At 37.3% G+C, this 12,097-nt stretch overlaps 1 protein-coding gene across 4 annotated transcripts in view; it reads right to left on the minus strand.

Annotated features, from left to right (window-relative positions):
* znf574 (zinc finger protein 574) overlaps positions 1-12,097 on the minus strand; it is a 33,856-nt gene extending 21,759 nt beyond the window's left edge. Inside the window, exons 1-2 of one of the 4 annotated variants that reach the window (XM_038284321.1) lie at positions 11,977-12,097; positions 6,534-6,691 (exon numbers count right to left, since the gene is read on the minus strand). In XM_038284321.1, the coding sequence (XP_038140249.1) occupies positions 6,534-6,689 (156 nt within the window). In that variant the 5' untranslated portion in view covers positions 6,690-6,691; positions 11,977-12,097. Of the gene's footprint in view, positions 1-6,533; positions 6,695-11,752; positions 11,898-11,976 lie in introns of those variants that run through there. The other 3 variants (XM_038284322.1, XM_038284324.1, XM_038284323.1) reach the window with 3 other exon arrangements.

Consider the following 12,097-nt stretch of genomic DNA (forward strand, 5'->3'; position numbering starts at 1 on the left):
GGAGTGTTCAGACTGGTGGAATATATAAATTAAGTTTGTATGTTCAATAATCTTTTACGGGTGAAGTTTTGTTTACATTCTTTTGTCATTTATTTTTAAAATGTACAATATTTTTTTTCTCCAAAGTTGGAATCTATCATTTATTGAGGAATGGTAATTTAGCAAAACAATTTTCATTATTAGATGAATTGATTCATCTGAAAAACAATTGATGGATGAATTGATTTCAGAACATCGATTGCTGCAGCCCTAATATATTTTTATGAACCTCTGAGGGATTTGGAGAACAGCTGGATTTATTCTGGGTTTATGATGCATGCTGGTTTTAAGTGGTTTTAGAGGAAAAAAGTGGCTGGATACAAACTCAAACCACCCTTTTCCCCTTTATCTGCTTAATATTTTACCAACAATGCATAATATTCCTTCAATTTTCGCTCTACATTATGTTGACCTATCGATATATTATCCAATTAAATCACTAAAAGTTTAAATTTGTAACACAATGTCAAATAAAATACTTTCAAGCTAATGTGTAATATTATGGTGTCTTTTCTGAAGCTCAATTGTTTTTTCATTGTGGCAACAGAAAGCAATCATACCTCCATCAAATGTTTGCTAACAAACAGTGTGATTTTATTACAACCTCCTTAGAAGCAGAGAGATTAGAGTGGTGGGTAATTTTCAACATGCTTTGCGAAAACAGGTCATGGAATTCAATAAATATTGGCAGGAGGGTAACAGTTACTGTATAAAGCAACGTAGAAGGTTACGTTAATTAATTTAATAACATCATTAATGTACCATCATAAAGATGTAGACGGACACATATGAGTTTAGACTAGGGCTGCAACTAACGATTATTTTGAAAATCGATGAATCGGCCGATTATTTTTTCGATTAATCGATGAATCGGACACAAAATATTTTTTTATATTAACCTCTTTATTCCAAAATAAACATTTTATTCAGAACAAACAAGCACACCAGTACAGGTTTCTCATTAACTGTACTGGTGCAATATGAAAAATAAATGTTTGTGTTAAAACTACGCAAACTTACATGAGAAATGTAGCTGTACATCCACAAAATATAGGGTATTTTGTTTCATAAAGCGCAAAAAGAGACAGGCATTTTTGTTTTTTAAAGCCCCTAAGGGGTTCAAACAATAGGCCCCCCCATTTCAACAAATGAGGTTTTTTTAGACTAGAAGAGTTCTGCCTTTTAAGACAGGAAAGTATAGCAGTTAAAGTTGCTACTTAAGAAAATACTGAACCATAGAGATAAAAATAGCCCTGTGATTCAAATTATAAATTGTATTTGGAATAAAAATGAGAGAACTAGGGGTGCTAAAAAACACATCCTCCAAAGACAGATATTTACATGGGAATTGGGCAGATAATTAATTGACATATTACTGATCTTGCTGGATTTTATTCTGCTTTACTTCCATAAATTGCAGGATCTTCTTTAGTTTATCTTTGCCAGAAGATTTAAACTTTAAAAGCCTTGCCCTCATAATTTGCAAATTAATTTATTTATAAAGTAAATATAAACGCTGCTTAAGCTAATTCAAATGAAATTAAAAGTAAAATAAGTAGCCAACCTTATCACTGTCTGTAACCTACTAACATGGTAAGGAAAGCATCAGATGAGCTACCTGAGAAACTAACTTACGTTTCCCCACTTTAAAACCAAACAAACATGGTTACTCATCCTGCTGATCAGCTCTCTTCACTGCCATTGAAGGCTCCAACATGTTTTCTTTTCAGGTGCTGCGTCATAACAGTGGTGCTTCCGTGCCATGTTTATTTGTTTTTACAAAAGTCGCATGTTACGACTTTTTTCACTTTACTAAGCGCAGGCTATTTTAAGTATTAATCCCGGAGCATTCGTGCTTCATTTGCAGTCTGGACGCTGAGGGTAAACTCCTCACTAAAATCCTGCGGCTCGGACTGCAGCGCTGAGAGGGATTCCTGTGGGAGAGGGAGAAAGGCGTTGGGATGGGGCAGGCGCCCCACGGCAGCAGCTGCCGCTGGAGGACAAGAGTAGGAACGATACATGCTTTCACGTAAGAGTCTCCAAAAGCCGCCAGTGACACCGTAAAAAGTCGCCAGATTTGTCGCTAGTCGCTTTTTAAAAAAATAGTCGCTGGAGGGGTCTGAAAAGTCGCTGAGTTGGCAACACTGCAACTGCGGCGCTGACTCGCTCCGCCATATTTTTTTTTCTTCCCCGGGATGACGGCGACGGCGGATGACGCATTAATCGCGCGACACAACTAATCGATGATTAAATTCGTTGCCAACGCTTTTAAAAGTCGATTTTTATCGATTTTATCGATTCGTTGTTGCAGCCCTAGTTTAGACAATCATAATCACAGCTCTCTTAGAAGTGGGAGGAAGAGAACAGAACGAGCTGAGCTGGCAGCAAAATAGAACAGACATTAAATCACCATAAATGTTACCTGAGAATTAAATAATAGATAAATGAAGAGCTTGGTGGAAAGACTCAGTTTAAGTGTGAAAAACTAAGTATGGACTAATTTTGACTTCCTTAGAGGAGGCTTCTGCAGACCAACTTATCTGATCCCTTTCTGAACAGATACCAACCAGCTTTAGAAGTTAATGTCACATTACAGGGACAGCTAAAGCACAGACAAGCAATAAACCTACTTATGGAAAATCATGTGCCAGGAAGCCATAAGGTACGGAGGTTTTTATAGCGTTCTTCCAGCTGCTTTATCCACAAGAAGGCCAACGAACAATCAGTCTCAAGAACCAGTGGCACTGACTGAAGCATTTCTCATGCTGTTCTTCCCACTGGCGACTTGGGACGTAATCTGTCTGTCACATGTGTCACAGTGTTTTATAGACGCATGTTTAAGACTGTAAAGGATGGAGGTCCGGGCACAAGCTTAGACAGCCATGCCCTGCAGTTAAATGAGGGCCACAGACTGCTTTTAACCTCGAGGGCTTTCTGAGGCTGTCACTGGAAAGGCAAAATAATAAAGTGCCAGATTTGTCCCAAAACTCAGATCAATCTGTCCAGGTTTAGTACAGAGAAAACCATTTCAGAACACTGAAATGTTGCTCTGCTAAATAAACTCCCCAACAGGGTTCAGTAATAAACACAGATATGGGTTTACATGCAGACAAAAAAATGACACATAGTGAACTGAACCAAAGAAGAATAGGATCATCCCAGATTTCTGAAGCAGCAGACGGTTCATTATAGCTGAATCATGGAGAACATTCTGGTGATTCATCTGACCTCGCCAGATCTCGTGTAAATGTGAGGCTGTGGACCTCAATCTGGCCTCCATCCTTGATTATGTTAGTCTCCTCTGCCCTTTTCCACCTACACTACAATCAATTAAAAGTAAACAAAGAAGCAGAACTTACTCATGCTTCTTTACCTTATCTTCTTGCCAAAGGCTCCAAGCTTTCCTGCTATTTAATTAAACTCTTGTAAACAGATTCTACCGACAACATGTATGCATATATTGTAGTTTCTATTAACACTACTATGTTTATAATCACTCCACTTCCAGCACAGCTGCAAGATATACATCTTTATCTCATTAGTGACTCATTAGTTTGGTAAACAGCGTGCTAATGTGCTATGCTATTGTGATGCTGGTGAGAACGCACGGCCAAGACCCCCCTCTCGTATGTCAGACCTCAGACAGTCCTGCTGTTGAGGTCTGTCGTTATTCTTTGAGGCAAAGTAGTCTCTGCGGTTTAAAAGGGAGTTCATGGAACATCCAGAGTGTTTAACAGTAATAATACAAGAACTAAATGATGTCTTTAATGTTCTGATTGGCAATGGTTAATAGAGAATCATACAAGTAATGGGTCCATCACTCCTGCCGCCTTCAATGATGAGGGAAAAAAAACACTCAAAGCAAAAGAGAAAACCCATTAAAGGCTATATATAAACTGTACTTAATTTGTAGCTAATTTCTTTGTAGCATTTATTCATTGAAAATAAAAGTTACAGTTATGGCAATCTATTACATTGACTAATATTGGGTAGCTTTTATTTTCCCTCTTTCATGTCTTTTTGAAAATTATATGAAAACTGGTCTCACTAATTTATACATAAAAAAAATGTTTTCATAAAACAGATTCAAAATATTGGGTTTAATATGTACAGATTTACTTTAGAGGACCCAGGCTTTAGACTCTTCAAGGGACATACACATTTTCCCTTCACCTGCAACAAATGGAACAATTCAGCCCTTTAGAAATATTATTTGTTTGAAAAGTGTACAAACAATTGTGTCTTAAAAACTAGAGGAACGCAACTCATCACTCTAATTAACCTTACTCTGTTCTAATGCTACCAGGGATGTCCTGATCCGATATTGATATCAGTCCAATATCCAATCAGTCTAATAATGGCATGCTGATAACGTTTTGTAAAGTTTGGCTATTATTATTATTATTACATAGGTCAGTTGTTCTCTTACCTATGAGTATTGAGTATCACTTGTTCAAAGCTTTTATAACATTCCACAGAACTAAATAACTATTAAATTTATGTATTATGTGTTGATGTTGTATCGGGTCATATGGCCATCGGTCAATACTCAAATATGCAGTATTGGTAAGTTATTGGAGATAAAAAAGATGTATCGGGACATACCTAAATGCCACAGCTAGCAAGCTACCTGGGATACCTCTCTCAGCAGCAGACTGCAGGATGGCTAGCTTTAGCAGAGAACCTGCCTAATAAACTCGCTAATATCCATAATGCATGTGTTTTTAAAGCATAATATGCTCTGTAATAAGAACCCTGGTCTGCCATGCCCTTATAATGGAAAACACTGTTGTAGGCGTACGCTCCTGCAAAGAAGGGCAGCTTCACACCGGGACCAATCGAGATTGTTGATTGGTCAGTTGCTGACTAGCCTCTAAGACTGAAATAGAGGTGGCATCATGTCAATTCCTTAAGTAATTAGGTTCTAATGGCCTCTATTGGTCATTTTTAATTTGTACTCTGAAAGCAGAAATGTTAAAAGGCAACAGAAATGCCTCAATCCAGACATTGTAGTCTAGAGTTTGGTCTCCAATATGAAATCTATTCAATATTTGACCTATAAACTAAGGATCTTGTAGTTTACATCACATTAAAACAGTGACACACATTTTGCTGCAAAATTTCCCTTTATTAACTTGGTTGCTTTGTCTCTAGAATGTTATTAGCTCATATTACTAATTGTAGTCAGTACTTAAACAAGAAAAACCATGTCAGGTTAGAGATTAGATACCTCAATTATAGCAAAATGTCATGAAAAACTACATTGCTGAGGTTAGCTTGCAATCCAGTGAGTTTTACTTCTTAGGTTTTGCTAATATTGTAGTCATGACTAGGACCGCAACTAACGATTTTTTTGCTAATCATTTAATCTGTTTATTATCCATTTTTGATTTTATTTTTTGTTTATCACTATGTTGGCAGCACAGCTGTTAATTTAACACATCTGGCAACTCTGATCGTGTATTTATATTCAATAACAAATATGATTTTTTTTTTTTTTAAAGTTATCTTTGGTAACAGTCATCAGCAGGGAATCTTGAGCGGAAATTTAGCTCAGAGGTTGAAATGATAGGAGACAGGAGCACAACTAATGAAAATGGATTCATTAGTTGTGCTTGGGACTACAGCTTGACCACAATTCTGGTATCTGTGGGACCTCTAGATTTAAATGAGCAGTGGAAAAAAAAAGACATTTCAGCAGGATAGTTTTTGTTAATGTTTGTCTTTCCTTTTCCTTTTTCAACACAACCGCTTTCCTCCTGTCCTCTTCTCTGCACTCAGGTGGTGTCAGTCAGTGTCATAATGACTGCAGGCAGGTGGCAGCTGCAGCTGGGGGGATCATTACACTACCAATGATTTGAAATTTTTATTAACTGTGTTTAGAGGGTCAGGTTTGGAGAAAGCCAATCAGCAATGGTCTCAATGGTCTCATTGTCCGAGACAGGACCGCGTTAAAAGCGTGTCAATACCAAGATGAGACCAAGAACCTAAAAATATGGTCTCAAGACTCAACACTTGCAAATTCAACCTTTTTAAAAGAGCTGAAATTTACCTGTAAATTGGGGGCCTCCTTGATATAAAAGAAGAAAGAAAGATAATTTTTCCCAACACCCACGTAAAATACCTCCTCCAGAAAGTCCTAATGGTAAGTTTGAGGTGAAAATTATAACATCAAAGCACATCTAAATCAGATAATAATGTGTGGTGGCACTCTAAAATGAGCCAGTAAATAATCCCAAACATCTCAATGTTAAGTGCTTCAGTGCTCATCTCTTCAAGGTCAGCATTAGTATTATGGGTAAAGGGAAACCGTGTATTTCATGGCTACAGATTTACTTGTCAACTCAATGTCATTCTCTGAAGGTTCAATATGTCTGCTTAGTGCAACACAGCTACAATACCGGTTTTATTGCTTCCATTTTTGAGGTAAAACCCACATCAATAGTGACTGAATTGAATAAAAATAACTCCGGGAGCCTTGTTCCAGTGGTTACCTGTGTCTGCACCACTGGAGCATTAGCAGGGGCAGGTCCAGATGAGCTAGATTGATCCTCTTCAACGGTGCATGTCAACTGGTGCTGAAGGACTTCTTCTAGAGTATTAAACTCCTGGTAGCAGGGGAAGCACATGTATACAGATGTGGTCTCCATGACTGCTGGGGAATAGAGATCAACATTTTATAAGAAACATAGAAATATGAAACTGCCTTAGATAAAAACATAAGGTGTAACAGTTCACAAAACTAATCCATGCTTTTAAATAAGTGAGTAAGAGCTCTACGTGAAGCTTATACAAATTCTTCTAGTGTAATTCATCTTAGGTTTGGTTGTGAACATTGCCCTCTCCTGATAAAAAGGAGTGTTTGCAGCACTAAGGCAGCCTGGGAGCCAAGATTTCCTAAAGTTGCCAAGATGACTCATCGCGTGGTGAGCCTGAGCCGATCCCTATTTTCACCACGCAGGTTGCTGCTCGAGTGGAGACCGCACAGAGTCTCTCTCTCTCTCTGTCTGTTTCATTTCATGGTCTGAACCGAAATTTGGCTTAAACAGCAATTAGAAACGTATTGTAATTGGTCTCACCAGAGGTGCATTCAGGCTCACGCTGCTGCTGAGAGGAGCAACAGCCCAAACACAATCTCTGCAGTGTTTCCTATTTAATCAAACCTCATGGTGCATAAAATACTTCTCTATGGGCAAAAAAAAAAAAAAAAAAATCATTGTATTGCACCAGCTTCAAATCTAAAACGCCCTCTAGTTTGTCACTTCCATAAAAAGAAAAAATATTGGTCTTTATTTTGTTTAATGATCTGATAAAAGACATTTACTCAGAAATGGGTTATTAATTAATGAATGCTGTTTTTTAATTTGGCGATTTCTAAACATTTGCTGTAGATTTAGAGATATGACATGTATAGTGCGTTATACAATGCAATAACTGGTGGCAACCTTATTAACAGCATTCAGCTATTTTCAGAAGCTTCAAGAAGCACCAACTAACTTTTGACCCAAGAATTTGCTAAATTTGAGAAGTATTAAATCATTTCTCAGGTCAATATAAAGCAGGTGGTACATATTGATGCTGCGTGCGGGCAGCCCTTCTCAAAAACTTGCCTATATAACATGATAGGGTTGGATCCGTTACTGAATGAGTCATGTGACCTCGGGCGTCGCTCAATGTCAGTTTGAGCTACCCTAACATGATTGGACATTTTTTTGGCTCTCTGATGTAGGATTTAATCTAGAGCACCATTTCACAAAAACCTCAGCCTTATTTATTCTATATTTTTACTATAAAGTGATGTAATTATGTTAATTTTTAAATGATTTTTTGTTTACATTAATTTACTTACAATTATTGGTGTATAAAATATGCAAAAAATATATTTGACAAATATAAGGGGAAGGGTTAATGAAGACCAAAGCACAGGAGGGAAACCCTTTGTTATCAGGACTCCATAGTAGAAAGGAGATAGAAGGAACAAACAAGCATGCAAATATGAATTAGTAAGCTCAGTAAAATTAATAATGTGGTTAATTTTCATCATGGGATTCATTTATTTCTTGTTTATAGTTAGAGGCCTACTTAGAAGCCTACAGCTTTAAGTCCATATAACCTATTGTCTTTCTGTAGTAAATGCAGAAGGATTTTGATGGTTAAAACTAGCCAATCATTTAGCATTAGAGCTGTACTGATTTTCCCCCCTATCACTTAGGGGTGTAAATCACACCCATCATGGCAATTCGAGTCAGTATCAATTTCCTGACCCAACAATTCGATTATTTTCCATACTCAAAAGTACACCGCCATACGATTCGATTAATTGGTACATTTTATTTTTTTACCTTACAGGCTAGACAATGTTTAAAATTTGAAATAAATCAATGAAAGCTGTAATATCGTTATGCATTTTATTTGAGAACCAACAGCAAATACCAGAAGTAGCAAAGTGGTTCTCCACCTAGGCCTATGAAAACCTCATTCACTGAAAAATAATAGTGCCTTTGAATTATACATTCTGAAAGGCCTTGCATCAAAAAATACTACAAGCGCAAAGAGGGTAGTGGCTAAAGGAAGCGAGGTAAAACGGCAAAAAAGGTTTAGCACCGCCGCAGCACAGGCATCAGAATTACGTCCAGGAGCAAATGGATAAAAACAGACAGGAGAAAAAAAAAAAAAAAACATGAATCAATTATCTTGCGGACGTATCGCTGCATCGGATCGTCTGCTGTTGGATCGGTGCATCGATACAAAATGATAATTATTTGCACCCCTATCACTGCAACCACTGGGCTTCCATAGTTCCCAATGATGACAGCCTATAACTTTTTGTTCCTAGATGCGCAGTCCCCACTACTAAACAAGCTCTTCATGTCACATTTTGTGTTATGTTTTCATTGTTTACAGCAGCAGCACCCACCAACTTCATTTAGCAGCATGTTTCAACAGCTTGTATTTAGTTGTGCTCTGAATTCAGGTCAACTTCCTAATTGGATAATCAAAATAAAAGGAAGTTTTATTTATTTAATTTTTTTTGTGAAAGCAGAAAGGGGGGGGGGGGGGGGGGGGGGGTTTAATTGGATCTGTTATGGAAAAGACAATTTATTTTTATGCAATATGACCCTGTCCTATGTAGCACAAATTGACAAGTATTTTTAATGACCCCGAGGAAGAATATGGTGACATTAGAGGAAGCACTTCCTCTTACCAGGATGGAACTTCAAAAAGAACCAACCTCAGTATGAACATATCCATCTTGAACCATTTTAAGTTGGCGTTTGCACAAGGTGTCACGTTTTAATTAAAGGATTAAATATATACGTTTAAATATGTAGAGTACTCTTAAAAGATTACAAAAAATATAACGTATTAAAAGATTACCAAGATAATTAAAATACACTACGAAAATCTAATGTTTCAAAAAAATCGACATAAAGCCTAACTAAATGCCTCAATTGAAGGAAAAGATTTCAGCTGCTAAAGGAATGTAGTTCAACTAAGTGTTCATAATCTCTGGTTAGACCACCTGAGGTGAAGATCAGTAACAAGACAGTTACACTGAATATCTTGTACAAATCATTACACACATGAGAGAAAAATCTCCTAAAGGTTTTAAAGCATTTGCATTAGTTAATTTAGAAAGGCTCTGCTGACTTGGTGCCCTTAGATCTGACTTTTTTAAATACTACTACAGGGACTGTCTGGGGACAGATCCTGTCATTTCCAACTTTAAGGAATTTTATTGTCCATTTAGAGAAATCATTCTGCATGATCTATTCATTTTAGTCCCATCCTCTTTCCATGTAAAGGTTTCATGTAGGACAAGAGTCTGCTACCTGGTGGTATTAAAAGTATCTAAAGGTTTTTCATAACTTTTACCAAAAATTATAAAGAACCAAATAACATTTTAAAAAGAGTACATATTCTCTATAATTTTTTCGCAAATAAATTGCATAAATAGATTTCTTATAGCTGTGTCTAAGTGTCCCACGCATTATTTGTCTGGGATGTCAGAGAACTGACATGAGTAGCTCTACCCTGGGCTTCTGATGTCTGCTTACACACGGTGGTTCACTTAAAAACAGACATGAAATTAAATGATTTTCTTAGAGTGAAAAATTTAAATAACATGATTTTACATAAAAAACAAGTCTGTCCACTCTAGTATTTGACATTAGTTTTGTGTCAGTTGCACACTTATATTTACATATATTTACATATTTAAAGCTACTGAAAAAATTTTTTTTTAAAGAGAATAATTATTTCAATGTGGAAAATCATCAAACTTGGATAAAAAAAATTGTGTTACTCTTTTTGGTCTAAAATGTGATTTTGCATTTATTGCGCACTTTCATCTGGTTTGGTCTGCTGCGGTTTCCGTAGCGTCGTGAACTCGCAGGCGCGCGCTTTCAGGAAATCCTATACACTACTGTTTATGCTCTAAAAACATTCTAAATGACTTCGTTTCGAGTAAATTCTGGACGCTACCCACTCAGGACACTTGGAATACATTGGACGAGCAGTATGGAGGAATATTGACACGTTTTTTGTGGACTTTTATGGACCTTTCTGTCTCGGGCACCATAGACCTCCATTATTTGAATGTCAGCAGACAGCAAGAAGCCTCCCAGATCTCCAGATGCATTTGAGATATCAAAAAAGTACTCCAGAGTGTTGTTCAGCATGGGGGTGAGTAGAAAATGAAGGCTAATCATGTTTTGGGTGTACTATTCCTTTAAGGAGCCCCAACCAAGCTCCCAGGGCATATTTAGTGCTATACAACTCAATAGGCTGACTTTAGTGTATGGATATTTATTTATTTTAAGGTCTAATGTGTTATTGATGTCCAAGAATTTGGGGTTTTCATTAACCGTAAACCTTTAAACTAAAACTGTATCCGGTTTTCATTTTTGTACTGAAGGAATCAAGTTAAACTCTGACAATCCATTTTACTAAGATGCACCTGTAGTTCAACTGTTCTGTTTTTTATTGCACAAACTTAAATTTGTATCACCTAATTTACTTTATCTTAAAGCTTTGTATAACATTTCCTATTTTGAAGATTACATTGCTGTTGAATGTATAGTTGATGCAGGAGTTTGAAGGGTTCTTGTTGAGAATGTGCTTTACAGATAATACCTTTAAGTTAACACTAAAGTTTACCCTTTCAAAATAAGAAGAGAACATAAAATGGAGTCATGCAGGTCATATTTGCAACCTTATTGCACCATTACGGCGTGTTTCTTGATGTACCCTTCGTGTTATCAGTTTTAAAGTAGCGGACCTTGTATATGTAAACGCAGGATGTCCTAATGTTAACCATCATGGTTTAAATACTGCTGAGCAAATGTCCGCGGTGGACTGACTAAATTGTAACAAATAATTAAAAATCGCTTGTATAAGCATAACTTAAATGTACATGACGGTGTAACGTTTAACTACTGTGATTGTGAATTGCTGGGAGTCCAATGAGAAGCAATAAACATGCCCGTTCAAAGCTAAACTGAGCTAGTAGCAGTCAAACACGGTGGCTTTATCTGTGAGCAGAGCAGCGCTGCTAACATGGCCATCTTTTTTTTGTAACATGGCTAACGTTTCCCCGGTGTGGCAGCCAGCTTCTCTGCCAGGTCTGATAGCTTCATCCTCCCTACGGGGATCGAAGAAACGATGGCTGGAGCAGGTAGCCCGTTTTACTTCTTGTACCAGCACTGCTTACTTTCTGATATCGAGGAGAAGAAGAAGAAAAGACTCGAGAAGGAGGGCGGGATGTGCTTCTTCGGTGGTATAATGGCGGCGTCAGACTAAAAGTTAGCATTAACTGTCTCCCCCCCGTTGAAATCCTCCGTATGCATTCGCCACAGGTAAATGTAGCAGCATGGTTATTAACGAAAGAAAACGACCTTGGCTCAAAATAAATACAAGTAATATAACAAAACTCACCGTCGACATACGTTACTCGTCGAAGAGGAAATAGCACAACTTCAGCTTTTTCTGCCTTTTGGAAGGCTCAATCTGATTGGCCGAAAGGGTCATTTTCTCCACCAATAGGGTTCAATTTCAC

The sequence above is a fragment of the Cyprinodon tularosa genome, unplaced genomic scaffold (assembly GCF_016077235.1).
Source record: "Cyprinodon tularosa strain WSP-4 unplaced genomic scaffold, ASM1607723v1 ctg2, whole genome shotgun sequence".
NCBI lineage: Eukaryota > Metazoa > Chordata > Actinopteri > Cyprinodontiformes > Cyprinodontidae > Cyprinodon > Cyprinodon tularosa.